The 14,026-nt window shown below is 31.0% G+C and overlaps 1 protein-coding gene across 12 annotated transcripts; it reads right to left on the reverse strand.

The window, feature by feature from the left end:
- Positions 1–4,505: 4,505 nt before the first annotated feature.
- Positions 4,506–13,750, reverse strand: LOC133823435 (clathrin heavy chain 1-like). 12 transcript variants are annotated; one of them, XM_062256205.1, is made up of 14 exons: positions 13,488–13,750; positions 13,066–13,113; positions 11,693–11,753; positions 10,288–10,393; positions 8,812–8,899; positions 7,957–8,387; positions 7,460–7,857; positions 7,106–7,184; positions 6,865–6,992; positions 6,434–6,532; positions 5,725–5,858; positions 5,559–5,639; positions 5,351–5,375; positions 4,506–4,743 (listed from the first exon to the last, which is right to left on the reverse strand). In XM_062256205.1, exons 7-14 carry the CDS (start codon positions 7,478–7,480, stop codon positions 4,738–4,740), a joined length of 573 nt encoding a protein of 190 aa, XP_062112189.1. In that variant the 5' UTR covers positions 7,481–7,857; positions 7,957–8,387; positions 8,812–8,899; positions 10,288–10,393; positions 11,693–11,753; positions 13,066–13,113; positions 13,488–13,750; the 3' UTR covers positions 4,506–4,737. The 12 variants fall into 12 exon arrangements, with proteins under 12 accessions (XP_062112189.1, XP_062112191.1, XP_062112188.1 ...); XM_062256207.1 differs by having other exon boundaries at positions 7,460–7,847; positions 7,957–8,398; XM_062256204.1 differs by having other exon boundaries at positions 7,957–8,398.
- Between the last annotated feature and the right edge of the window lie 276 nt (positions 13,751–14,026).

A 14,026-nucleotide genomic window follows, 5' to 3' on the forward strand; every position in this document is an offset into this window, starting at 1 on the left:
GGTTATTCTTGTGGGACTTATGAGACCCACTTTGCCACTTTCTGACATTAACGTCGGTTGCAAGAGGGGGTAACCGAGCCAAAACCTCATCGATTTGCCTGTTTGTCTTAGCAAGATGGCTTCTTAGCTGCATGTTTTCCAGTTCTACCGCAGTTAAGTAGTCTGGGTTTGGATTTGGCGGCAATGATGCCAAACTCCCAGTATCGCCGTGGCCCACCGGTTGCTTTCCCAGTCGTTGCTGAACTTCAAGGCCATGCTCATTTGAAACAACGATATGGTGGGCGCCCTGCCCACCAGGCTGTTCCATCTCATTGTCGTGCATCAAGCGAGTGACCACCATGATGAGATTTGATTGGGATTTTTATGAAAGCACTAATCTCAACTCTCAATGAAAGCACCAAACTGTTGACGTGGTTTTTTGCCAACAGAGAATTAATAAAATAACAAGGTTGAATTAGTTCTTGATGATAAACCGAAGTAAGAAAATAACTCTCAAGAACACTGGTCTTTTTACGTGGTTCAGTGGTTAAAATCCATCTAGTCCACGAGTCTATATTATTACTGCTTTTCTCTCTCTATTTTGTTAGAGTTTCGGTATTACAGAATAATCGTCCCCCTTCCTGTCCAATATTCTCAGTATTTATAGAGAAATTCCTTGGGACAGGTTTGGGTAACCGCGTGAGTCAATCACGAATTTACACATTTAATATGAAATATTCCCATTTATACTAGGATATAATCTGATCATGAAATAAATAGTCTCTTAATATCTGGGACATTAAATATTACAGGCTGGCTATAAACGATCGTATACAGTATCCGAGTCTTCGGGGATCCGCGAATACGCCATATCTCCAAATTACCTTGAGCTGGATATACCATCGAGCTCGTACTGTGGACGTCGTGCCTTATAAATATTATAAGCTTGCCCTTATCAATTTATGCATCCCTAGCCAGAAAACCATCATGAAAACCGTGCTGTCTACATGGAGAATACATGGACTCCTTGGCTATTTTCTTCTATGCATTTATTTGCCAGCTGTACACGATCTGAGTGAAAGACTCGTGCTGAAATTAGGATACACAATAAGAATATTCTGTTAAAGTTAACGAAAAAAATAAAAAACCGTTAAAATCAAGAATTTCCGTCATCTACACACTTTTTATATGGAAGAGATATAAGTAAACTAGATATTAGGATTTTGTTATTTTTTTATATAAATAAATAAATGTTAGTTTTAATAAAAATATGTTATTAGATTAGGGTGTGATTATTTTTATTTTTTTAGTTTTTTTAATATAAAATAAAAAAATTAGGGAATGAATGTTTTTATAATTAGATTTTTAATATGTTTTATTAGTGAAAATAGGATTAGGGATTATAAAATTCGAAATTGTTAGATGGTTAATTAATATTTTTATTAAGATGGATTGTTTGTTTGTTTAGTAAAAATTATGTAAAAAAATTAAATTAAGTAGATTATAGAACCTATAAATTGTATTAATTTTAGATTACTTTTAAGTTAATTAATTTTAGTTAGTCTTATGTTTTTAGATAAATTAGTATGGAAAATTATAATTTAATATTTTATTTTTGTAATTAGATTTAAAATGATTTAAGATATTTTTGGTATTTAATTTGACTTTTAGTTATAAAAATGTGTTTGCAATGTTATGTTGTTTGTTTCGGATATATTCTGAGTGTTGTTTGCAGGTTTTTTTATTTTTGGGATAGATGAAAATATAGCCATTATGCTGTCGATTTTTTTTTTTTTATAGATTTAGGATATCTACTAAATTTTTTAATAAAATGATTATTCAATAAAACTAACATTTATTTGATTTCATTAGTGATTTAATCAGTAAATTTAATAATTTTGTTAATAATGATGAAAATAAAATTTATAAATATTAGTGAAAATTTTAATGTTAAAAATAATTATAAAACTAATTATTAATAATTATATAATTAATTTAAAATAATTAAACTTAGAAGAAAAAAAGTAAGCCTAAACAAATAAAATATTTATTCTCTACTCTAAATAATTGTTAAAATTACTAAATTTAGTTTTTAACTCACACATGATTAGAGTAATTATTAATAAAAAATAATTATATATAAACAAATGAAGATAATTACTAAACATATTAAATATAAACTTAATTATCATAAGATATTATAGGACGAAAATTCCATCTTTTTGTTTGTCTTTGGTAATAAGAAATTATTACCAAAGATAGGATAGTGTGTTATTATCACAAAGTGATAATTTTTTATTTCTTTAAATTTTCACTAAAAGCCTTAGACCCGTTCAGAGAGGGTGAGTCATTAATGACTCTTAAATTTTTCTCTCTCTGACCATTAATTGATGAGTTAAAAGAATTATGGGCAACCGGTGTACAGACTCGAGATGCAGGCGATGGTAGTTTCTTCACTCTTTGAGCAGCTTTGATGTGGACTATAAACAATTACCCGACAAGGAGTATCCTTTCTGGATAGATTGGCCAGGGTTATCATGCTTGCTCTACATGCAATGTGGCAACACCATCTATTCATTTACAAAAGAAGGTTGCTTTTTATGGCCATAGACATTTTTTACCAATTTTAGATGTTATTAGAAGGGACAAGAATACATATGGTGTTGTTGAAAAAAGAACACCACCATAGCCATTAACCATGCAAGATATGTTCACACAAATAAGTTTTATACCAGAATCTCTTCCTGATAAGCATGTAAGATATGTTGGACAAAAAAGAAAGCGTACAAAAGAGTAAGTAGGTTGGCGGAAAAAAAAGTATATTTTTTGAACTCCCATATTGGACCAACATAATGTTGTGACACAATCTAGATGTTATGCATGTTGAGAAAAATGTGTTCGACAATTTAGTAGGCACAATAGTTGGGTTGGAGAATAAGATCAAATATACATTTAGTGTCAGAGTAGACTTGGAAAAGCTGAATATGAGACCTGAGTTACAGCTGAAGAAGTTGAATGGTCTAATACAAAAGGCCGCAGCCAAGTTCACCTTCACTGTTGAAGATCGCCAAAAGTTTTGTTAATTTCTTAAATCAGTGAAGTTTCTAGATGGTTTTGGATCTAACCTAAGGAAGAATGTGATTGATAATGACAACAAGATCACTGGTTTGAAATCACATGATTGTCACATCATTATGCAACACCTTTTTGTAGTTGGTGTGCATGCATTCCTAGAGAAATCGATTAATATTATTATTGAGTTATGCAATTTCTTCAAGCTCATTTGTGCAAGTATTCTAAAAGTCTCAAATTTAGAAAAAGTCAAAAACTTCAATTCTTTAGACTTTTTGCAAGTTAGAAAACATTTCCCCCCAGCATTTTTCGATATCATGGTCTATCTAGTGATACATTTATCGGAAGAAGCAATACTTGGAGGACCGATTCACATGAGGTGGATGTATCCTTTTGAGAGGTATATGAAAAAGTTTAAGAATTTTGTTGTAATGCCCCAAAATCCCTAATAAGGTTTAGGACCTTGCTTAGGAAGTCGGGAGGGTCATAATTGATTTATTATGCCATTAAATGATTATATGCATGTTTATGTGAATTATATTATGATATGATGATAAATGCATGCATATGGGTCCATTTTTAATTATAAGGGCATTTTGGTATTTTGGCTCGTTGAGGGCATGATTGTGTATCTTCATGCATGTGGGTGAATTATAAATAATACCACATTATATGTGGATTTGTTCGAGCCATTTGGCATGAGACGATCATGGAATGCAAGTTTTTCGGTTTAGTCATAACGGGATTAGTTTCGGAGCTCAAGGTGAGTCTCGGGGTGATTTGGTGATTAGAACATTACCGGGAATTAAAGGGTAATGAGATATGATTTATTGGCATTTGAGAATATCGAGAATAACGGAAATTGGAGGGTGTTAATTATAATTAACGAAATAGGCAGGAGAGGACGATTTTTCCCTTGGTGGTTGTTAAGGCTTTTGTTTAGACTTGAGGGCACACTACAAGAAAAAATGCTTTTAATAACACCAAAAATGTGTTATCAAAACATACCATAACACTTTTTGATGTGTTAAGACCGACTATGTTATCGTAGGTCAGGGTACTTTACATAACACTTTATCATTGTTATACAGATGTGTTATTATACTGTCAACGATAACACACTTTCTGTGTTATTTTAATAAATAGATAAGTGTTTAATTATATTATTTATAATCGATTATATAACACATTTCAATACTTATAAATTTGTGTTATACTACACTTTAGCATAACACATTTTTTGTGTTATATAATGAAGTTTGCATAACACAATTCTTTACTTATAAAAAGTGTTATTGTAATAGATATTATAGCACATTTTTCGTATTATTTTAATATTTAGATAAGTTTTAATTCTCATTATATATTCATTTATATAACACTAATTTATTCTATTATATTTTTATTTTTTATTTATATAATTAAAATTAACTTTCTAATATATACTAGCATCATCAAATGAACTTGATTTTCAAATAACAAAAAGTAAAAACATTCAACATTGTATTAACAATCCACAAATTAGTTAAAACATTCAACACTGTCATCAACAACAAAATGTTCTTTAAGTATTCAAGTAGTCTTAACTATTCAACATATTGAAAAGTTACTACTTTCAGCACAAAATATTCTATAGCTGCCCAACACAAAGCCTTCAAAATTAAGTATCATTTTCTATTTCGCTTGTCACATCTGCAAAATAAACAAAGAAATATTTTATTGTTATTATCTAGCATCACAAATTACTTCAAGAAAAATGCTATGGAAATTATTTCCAAGAGAGGACACCACATACAAAATAATGAATTCACAACTACACCAAAGCAAACAAAGAAACCAAACACTATACTTTTTTTTTGACAAAGGTCACATGGCCTTTTATTATACTGTAAGTATGACAAAAATATGAATTTTCACTACCCCAGACCTAATTTTTTTTGTCAACAGTAAAATAAGGGGCCAAAACATGATTAGAATGGTAAAATGAGACACTTGAAAGTTAAAAGGGCCAAAGTTAGAATGGTAGTGCATAAAAAAATAGGGGCAATGGAGACCCGAGTATATCCACAACAGCAAAAAAGCCACAGCCAACAACAGATCATAAAAAGTTCTGTAATGCTCTTTTTTAATGCAAAACAAATTTATATAGTATACACTTTTAAAGTCTAGGTATGCAATATGCACCTTACAAATGAATTATTTGCTAATCCACGAACAATTTTAAAAAGCTTAATGGAAGTTTGCTTGAGAACTAATGAGACAAGATAAGGGGAAAAAACTAAATAAATAAATTCAATACCTTCCAAAAGCCTCCCCACCAAAACCTATATAAAATGTTACAAGAAACAGAAAAAGTAAAAGGGAATTAGACGCATGTACAAAAAATATCATAAGAAACTCAAGTTAACATAGCAACTGATGCAATTCCATTCCAGCCATGTACTTAATAATATTGTCTGTTCCTTATAAAGTCTATAATACAAATACATATTTATATGTATGCTTACCTTCCTCCAAGGCTACTGTTTAATGCTTTTAACAGCCATGGCTTTGGCTTCTGAGATTCTTTAACCCAATATTCTTGGAACCTGCAAGAGGTATAAAAATAATGATGTAACCTTTATCAGTTAAATTTTATTGACAAGAAACTATAAAGTACGAATGACTGCATACTTAGCATTCAATGTTTCTGTTCTATCCCAAGTATCTAACTTCCACACTTCCTTCTCTGTTGTTGGTCTTTGATATGCACGCTGCATAAGGGGATTCATCCAACCAAAGAATGTTCTTGGTAAAAGAAAACATAGCTGAGATATGAATTAATAGATACAACATGAAAGAGGAATGATTAGCAGATGCAAACAACTGTAGGACAGATGAAGATAGAATAAGCTCTGCCTCACTGTATATTTTACTCCATAGAGAAGCAGAGATTAGTTCAAAATGTGTCATTTTATTGAAATGACATTTAATCACTCTCTTATTATTATTTAACATCAAACCTACATCTCAATGGTTTAAAACAAATTTGAAAGTACATATTTGAAAAATGGTTTATAATAAAATTTTAATATGAAAAGAAAATAAAAGTAGTCATATTTACACAACCTCAATGATAATACATAGTACATACCCCTATAGAAAAAAAGAATAAAAAAAATAGTAGTGTTAGGGTGAGACTACATTGGTACACATTTCAGTGGGTTAGTATAGCCCAAATACAAGTGCACCATTTTGGCAGCCGAACATAATTGTCCAACCATCCAGTGGAGCCAAAATCACAATGCTACACTCAAAGATCAAGACAAGAGCAATATTTCCACAACACATTAGAGAATTAACCAAAGATGGCAACTCAAGAGGGAGAAGTTAATTTACGCACTTTAAATTGTGCAAAAGCAGCAGCATGAGCTTCCAGAGCTTGACTTCTCTGTTGTTCCACTGAAAAGAGTTGCATATTCCCTTTAACCAGATTTTGCCTCTGCAAACAGAGCAGATAAATAAATCAAGTACAAGAAATAGGACAATTAAAGCTTAGAGTCTACCAAGCAGTCAATAAGGTATTAAATCATGTTACAAGAAAATTCAAAAGGACCATTTGGACAAGGCTCTTTGGCAATAACTAGTTATAGGAGAAGCAGTCCCTTCTATTCCAACTACATGGATTACATCATTACAAATGTAACATATAAATACCAAGATCATCAAATATATTGGCTTGATGAGGATTTCCCTATGAAAAATCTATACATAAAGCATATCTGGATATGAGTATCAATCTACTAAATGATGTTACAATATATAAGAACATACCTCAGGAGCACCAGTGGCAATTCCAATCAAAACCAACCACTTTTCAGAAGGGTCACATCGATAGTTTATTATCTGATTGTTTGCCAGATTAACAGTTCTTTCGAACATCTTCACAGGTTCAGTCTTACCTACAAGGAAGATATAGTGCACATACCAGCCAAATTTTGAAAACAAAAGTAATTGTATTGTAAAACAAAGCACGCTAGAAGAGAAGTTTAATAATAATAAGAGAGTGACAAACCTTCAATTGACCAATGATATACCGAGGTCTGTGTAACCAGACCCAACAACTTTGGGGTAATCCATTTCCAAAATACAACCTACACAAGTGCATGGAGGCCATGTGAAACAAAATAAAAACGAAAGACAATAATATCATGAAATTTAATACACAACATAAAAATGTCTCGTATATATGCTAAATTAAAGAAATCTCTCACTTGCTCAGGAACTATATATATATTTGGCATTTTAAATCACATTTCTTTTTGTGAAGTGGTAAAGTTTTTTGAAGTTTAAGGAAAACGTATGCCACCTAGCTTAGCTTATAGCTTATAGCTTACCCCATGTGTAGCAGCATAACATTAAAGGGTACCTCTCTGTTAATAAGGCCCATCCATTTTTGTCCCCACTTGGCATAAATCTTCCATATTCATAAATCACATTTGATTATGAACTCAACCCATCAATCAAATCGATGAACCAAGAAATTAGAGCCATTCAGCTGCCCATATGTTGGTTCTAGTTTGCTTCAGTCACGGTTGGTCTTATAGTGACTTATCTGCCTTTAAAGTGCAAGAATGTGCATAAAAATTGTAAGCCATAGATTTTGGCTAGCCTACTAATTAGCCTCGCCACTCCAACTAGCCAAAGCCTTCTAGAATGAAGCTTGAATATGCTTTTCTTGTCAACTATATATATCATTTCCCAATTCTTGAGTTCCCCCCTTCCATAAATGATGTTTTAAGGTCCAACCAAGACTTCTAAAACATCCTAAATTGAAAAAAGAAAGGAAAAAGTAGAGTAAGAATGATTAATGTTAAGACTCCTGCAGACCAACTTGAGCCAAGAGACACTTACAAGATTGCTTACATTATTCACTTCTTGCTTGGTGTTGGAAATTTACTTCCTTGGAATGCTTTTATCACAGGTGTTGACTACTTTGGCTTTCTCTATCCAAACAGACATGTTGAGAAGGTTTTCTCTGTGGCTTACATGAGTTGTTCAATACTAGTTCTAGTTCTGATGCTAATTTGGGGTAGCTGTTATGGGAAATTGAGTTCAAGGCTAACACTCAACTTGGGATTTTCTATGTTTGTTCTCTCATTAATGGTGGCTCCGTTGATAGACTGGGTGTGGTGCACAGAATCAAGTGAGAAAACCTATGGTGTAACAGTTGCTTCAGTCGCAATTTGCTGTATAGCTGATGGTTTAGTTGGTGGAAGCTTGATGGGATCAGCTGGAAGGCTTCCAAAACAGTACATGCAAGCTGTTTTTGGTGGAACTGCTTCTTCAGGTACTGCCTGCATTCATACTTTTTCATACTTGTTACTTGTTTTGCCCTTCTTATTCAACACAGATAATGTTTTAAATTGTTATACCAGCAGATGAAAACTTAAAATATATGATTAAGCATGCTATATATGTTGTAGTGCTTGGTTGATCAGTTTGTGTTTTTTTTCCATAACAAGTGCCTAAATAGTGCTATGATTTAATAGAATTATGGTAATGTCTTATGTGTGTTCTTTCTCTACTACAACGGAGAAAAGAAGAAGAAAAATTCTTGATCCTACAAACAAAGAAATGGATATTGAATTAGCAGTCAGTGAGTCTAACCTAATTATTTGAAGATTGTTCATGCAACTTATGAGGCTTTATATTCAAATCAATCATTTTAGAGTTTTTAGACATAATATAAACCCCTCTAACATTTATAAGGAAGCTTACCATCAATAACAAGATCTAGATAAGAACATATATCTCGTAAGCATGCATCCAAACCATTACCATTCAAGGCTATAAGTTTTCTAATAACCTGAATAAAAAAACAAAACATACTCATCAGTCTTCTTCTCATAAAATCATTTATATATATATATATATATATCTATAGATAGCATAATGCATGGGCCTACTCTAATATTTACAATTCTTATCTCTTAAAGAATATGCCAAATTAAGAAAGGATATAGGGTTGAGAATCAATAGAATCATTCAATTTTATGCATTATTTTAGCAAAGCTTAGTAATATATTCTTCAAAAAAGACTGTCTTAAGCAGTCAGACTAATTTTTTTTATAGATAAATTGATACAAACATAGCATATCAAATAAATCCAAATAACATTATCTTACTAATCCACGAAAGTAATCTATCTCTCACTTCCAAAACATAAACTTTGAAACTGATAGTCAATGCAATGAAACAACCAACAAATTAAAATTAATGCACATAATATTGACTAAAAAGAAGACCAAAAAATACTCAATATAAATAGAATAAATATACTAGCATAGTAGCATATATAATACAAAATTACTAACACACACATAGAGATATGTTTATTGATTATAATGCAAAAAATTACTAACACACACAAACATATAATACAAAAAATATATGTTTATTGATTATATTCAAATTGAAATAGCAAACAAAAAAATCATACCGCACACATAGAGAAACAAAGAAGGAGAGGGACAGGGAGGGTGGATGTTGCGGTTTTCAAAGCTATAATTATGTAAATATATTTTTCAAACCTTTAGGCAAACAACTCTCCCATTTGTACACTGATTTATATATATATATATATATATATTTGATAAACTAACTAGTGAATCAGTGAACTAACTGGCTAAATCTATATTTTCTCCCATTCTCTTTGTTTTCTAGTTTCCATAATCAAGAACAACAATTCTTTGAGAGACCATCATGGTCGAACCCTTTAAGAAAACCAAAGTGTCACATACCCCTTGCTCTTGAATTCTCTAAGCCGAGACTATGGAGTTTCCCTCTCCAAAGTTGGTTTCCAATTCCTTATAACATCAAGAGATCTCTAAGGACATATTCATACTAAAATACTTAAAGAAAATCCAAATGAAACGTACCCTAAGAAGAATTCTTAGGCTGGCTGAACCCCTTGAGAGCACAAGTTCTCTCTTTTTGCTATCTAGTTCTCTCTCTTTAGATTTTGAAAATGAGGGCTGTGAAGAATAATGGTAACTGCCCCCTCTACTCTCCCTTACGTAAGATTTTAGTCAAAATCTTGATGAGTGCAATCAAAATCAATCAAGAAACACATTAACAATAAAACAAACTGATAGCTTTTAGTCCACCAACCATTTGATTAAAATGAACTAATCAGGTAAATGTAAATTATACAACTAAATATTCAAATAAATCCAATTTAACATACACACTTACATGTATAAATATACAAATATAAGTTGTTCTATGGACAGTAAATACTTCTTGAAATGTGTCTTCTCTTTTCTTTTTTATGTTCTGAACATTTGAATGATTCCAAAATCTGCAGCATGTGACATTTATAAAAAAAAATTATTATGGTTTACTCAAACCAGTTACAATTTACAATTGTATAACTTGACATTAAAGGTAACTAAATAAAATGAAGAATAATGACTATAAAAGCTATAATCTCTAATAAATTGCAGAGGTAAAACAATAACATAATGTAAATAATCCCTCCAGCCATCAAAACTAATATTTTATTAACTGCTCTTGAAGATTTTACTTTAGATCTAGTTCTAGCACAAATTTTTTTTATTTACTTCAATTAGCATTAGCAAAATTTTGACACACACAAAAGTTTCATTAGAGAATTAGATGGTGTGAGTGAATTTCTACATCAAAAGCCCACAACCTCACTAAGTTTAACGTTTAAAGATATATGTGAGACTTTCTTTTGTCCCCAACAAACAAAAAAATATAAAAAACATATATATTCACTTTATTGCCACAATTAGAAGGAATTGATAGAAAGAAAGAATAAAATCGTATGCACAAAGAACTAAAGCAATGGTCAAGTTGGATTTAGGATTAAGGATTGATTTCTCTGTATTTTAAATACCATGTCAAAAAAAAAATCATTCTACTAAGCAAGTTGAATATAATGTAACCTAATTCTACCTACAAAGAAAGGCCATCAATACCACATCACTATCATCCTTTGCAAACAAACACATGATCCAAAAAAAAAAAAAAAACGAACTCAGTGATTTCAAAACTAAATAAATACTTAAAAGATAAAGGGAAAAAAAACCAAATTGGAAGAGAATGCTGTTGACTTTTCTACATCTTTTTTTCTTTCTAAATTAATATATTCATTTGTAGTATAGGAGGAACTCATGAGCTAATACACACCAACCCAATTTGAAAACTACCTAAATAAATAAAAGAATGTGAGAAAATTTTACAAAATTATTAAGTTTTAGTGAAAACCACACTTCTAGATTTTGGGCAAATATTATATAATATAAATAAAAAAAGAAGTTAAGAGATGTGAGACCTTTACATTATTATAAAGTTGGAAAATGTGCATACAATTACATGAATTTTTATTCTAAAATCGTTATTTACTCTCATATCGTTGTTTCAGTTCTCTTGGATTATATTCACTATAATGAATGAAAAAAAAAAGAATTGAAAAATAGAAAGTTAAGGATCAAAATCAAAAAAACCTAATCTATTGAATTGTCCCATCATAAGAAACAAAATCAACTATGGTAAAGGTACACCACAACTTTAGATAGTCAAAAGAATTTTTTTATCAAAAAAAAGTACTCATTAATTGTAATAAAAAACTCACCTCTATGTTAAGACGTTCTCAAGTGTGGGAGGATCTTTTAGTAAAGATCTGCTGCTTCAACCTTAATAATTACAAAATTTTGTAATTCAATAAATCATAAGTAAAAAGCTTATTCACTTCAGCAATATCAAATAAACAAGAATGACTGTCTTTCTTGACATTCTGATTGTCCTGAATATACAAAGAACCATTAAATTAACAAGAAAATAAATAACAAACCAAATTATAAATTCATAATCATCAAGAAAAAAGCACAAACTGAATCACATGCATTTCGAAGCTACATAGTATCCCATCAGTCTAATCACCAAGTGGAATTTCTTTCAAGCATTCCAATCTACAACAATACAATTCTCATTGACATAGTTAACTCAATGAAACCTTTTTTTACACATAATATATATTTATAAAAGCATAAAAAAACCTACACATGGTTAATGTAATCGAGTTCCAAGAAAATACCCACTGATATAGTCGAACTACGAAAATGCTTACACGCGGTTAATTCACACAAACCAAATGTTTTCTATTCTAAATTAGTTAGTCAGAGTTATATACTACCCATTTAACTTTATTTTTTTCAATTTTTTTTCTGTTGATATTAGTTTAATATATATATATATATATATATATATGCACACACAAAGACCTTTAGTTGATTTTTAGTAGGTGGCAAAAGTAAGGGTCCTTTTCTAGTTCTAGAAAAAAGGCATAACATTATATATAATAATGATTAAAAACTAGTTTAGTTACTGCTCTAGGTACTTAAATGCCTTAGGAACCTTCACCAAGAACTGGGATTGGTGCGTTTGGCCAACTGTTCTCTGGTACACATGGGATTTTAATAGGCATTTTCACCCTATTCTCCTCTCTGTGTATGTTTTAGACTTTTACATGAAAACAGGGCATGAACAATCGTTATGTTCACGAGATTATTGGGATAAATTAACTATCTTTGAATAATAACTTGATATTAGGATTGAATGAAAAACAGGGCATTGCGTGGTTATTGTGAATGTGAGATGGAGATAATGTTAGCAGTAAAAGAAAAACAATGTATGGGAGGGGCATCACATTTTCAATTTTCTTTAATAGACGTATCAACAATCAGAAAAACTAAATACTTGACAGTCCAATATAAACTCTAACAATCACAACCAAAAAACGTTATGCTTAGATATTAATAGATACAAGAAAGTGTTAAAATATCATTTCTTTTTTTTGAACTCGTATTTCTCATTTTGTCAATCCTTAACAAAAATAGTTATATATATATATATATATATTTACCAAACCTATTAGCATCATAAAATGATTTCAAAACATTCATTTATCATCAAAATTATAACTCAAAAACAAAACTAGAGATATACCCATTGAGCTTGCTCAAAGAACCTTTTTTCCAAGTCCACTAGTAGATTCTGCACACAATCACCACAATTAGAAATTCATAATAAATAACAACACATAGATTTATGTTTAAACAGACCATATCCAAAGCATAGTTGTATTGCAGGTTGATTTAATTTATAATCTGTCTTCAACCCAAAAAAGAGAGCAAAACTTAGTACAAAAAGACTGAGTTGAGTGAGGAGAATAAAGTCAAACAAACAAATCAACATAAGCCCTAATAAAAACCCCCAAGATTTTCAAAACTAATAATAATAATAAAAAATGGAAAGAATAAATAAGAACCCTAGAAAACCCACGTTAAAAGTTGAATATAAATATATAAAAAATCAGATTTAGGGAAAAAATAATGATACTTTCATGCTTCAATACACTACCATCTAACCTTAATTCTGGTTGATGCCATGGATTGGACCCATTCCTAGTGGGTCTCCAAAAGAATGGCAGAGGGAAGAGGGCATGGAAACAACTAGAATTGAGAGAGGAAAATGGGTGATGATCGCAGGGAAGACTAGTTGACTGACTAGAGAGAGAGAGACAATGTATGTTTTTGGTGAGAGTTTATTTTTTTGCTAAAGGAGATGATATTTTTTAATTGCGGAAAAAAGAAATAGCAAAAATAATGGTGCCTGCACCCAAAATTTATTTCAAAGTCCCGCTCATTATTTCATCCTATATTATAATACTTTTTCAATTCTGTTAGATTTTAGTGTTGTGGTAGGCCAATTATGTAGTAGTGGCCTTTAGGTCTTTTCACCCTAAGCTTATAATTAGCCATTAGATGGCTATAGAAGTTTACCAAAAACAGAGCAAAGGTTCCTCTTCTCCCGTGCACCATTTCTCCACATTTTCTCTTTGAATTTTGGAGCTCTTTTTGAGGAATCAAGCCAAGGAACCAAGCTGTGAGGGTTTTGGGTTATGCTA

The sequence above is a fragment of the Humulus lupulus genome, chromosome 3, assembly GCF_963169125.1.
Source record: "Humulus lupulus chromosome 3, drHumLupu1.1, whole genome shotgun sequence".
In the NCBI taxonomy this organism is placed as follows: Eukaryota; Viridiplantae; Streptophyta; class Magnoliopsida; order Rosales; family Cannabaceae; genus Humulus; species Humulus lupulus.

Bases quoted from the DNA above. Each gene is read 5' to 3' on its own strand.
- LOC133823435 (XM_062256210.1), bottom strand. From the start codon at position 7,480: ATGGGCCTTATTAACAGAGAG. The intron at 7,185-7,459 runs GTACCCTTTAAT...GCACTTGTGTAG, and splicing joins TGGGCCTTATTAACAGAGAG to GTTGTATTTTGGAAATGGAT. The intron at 6,533-6,864 runs GTATGTTCTTAT...CTCTGTTTGCAG, and splicing joins TTGCCACTGGTGCTCCTGAG to AGGCAAAATCTGGTTAAAGG.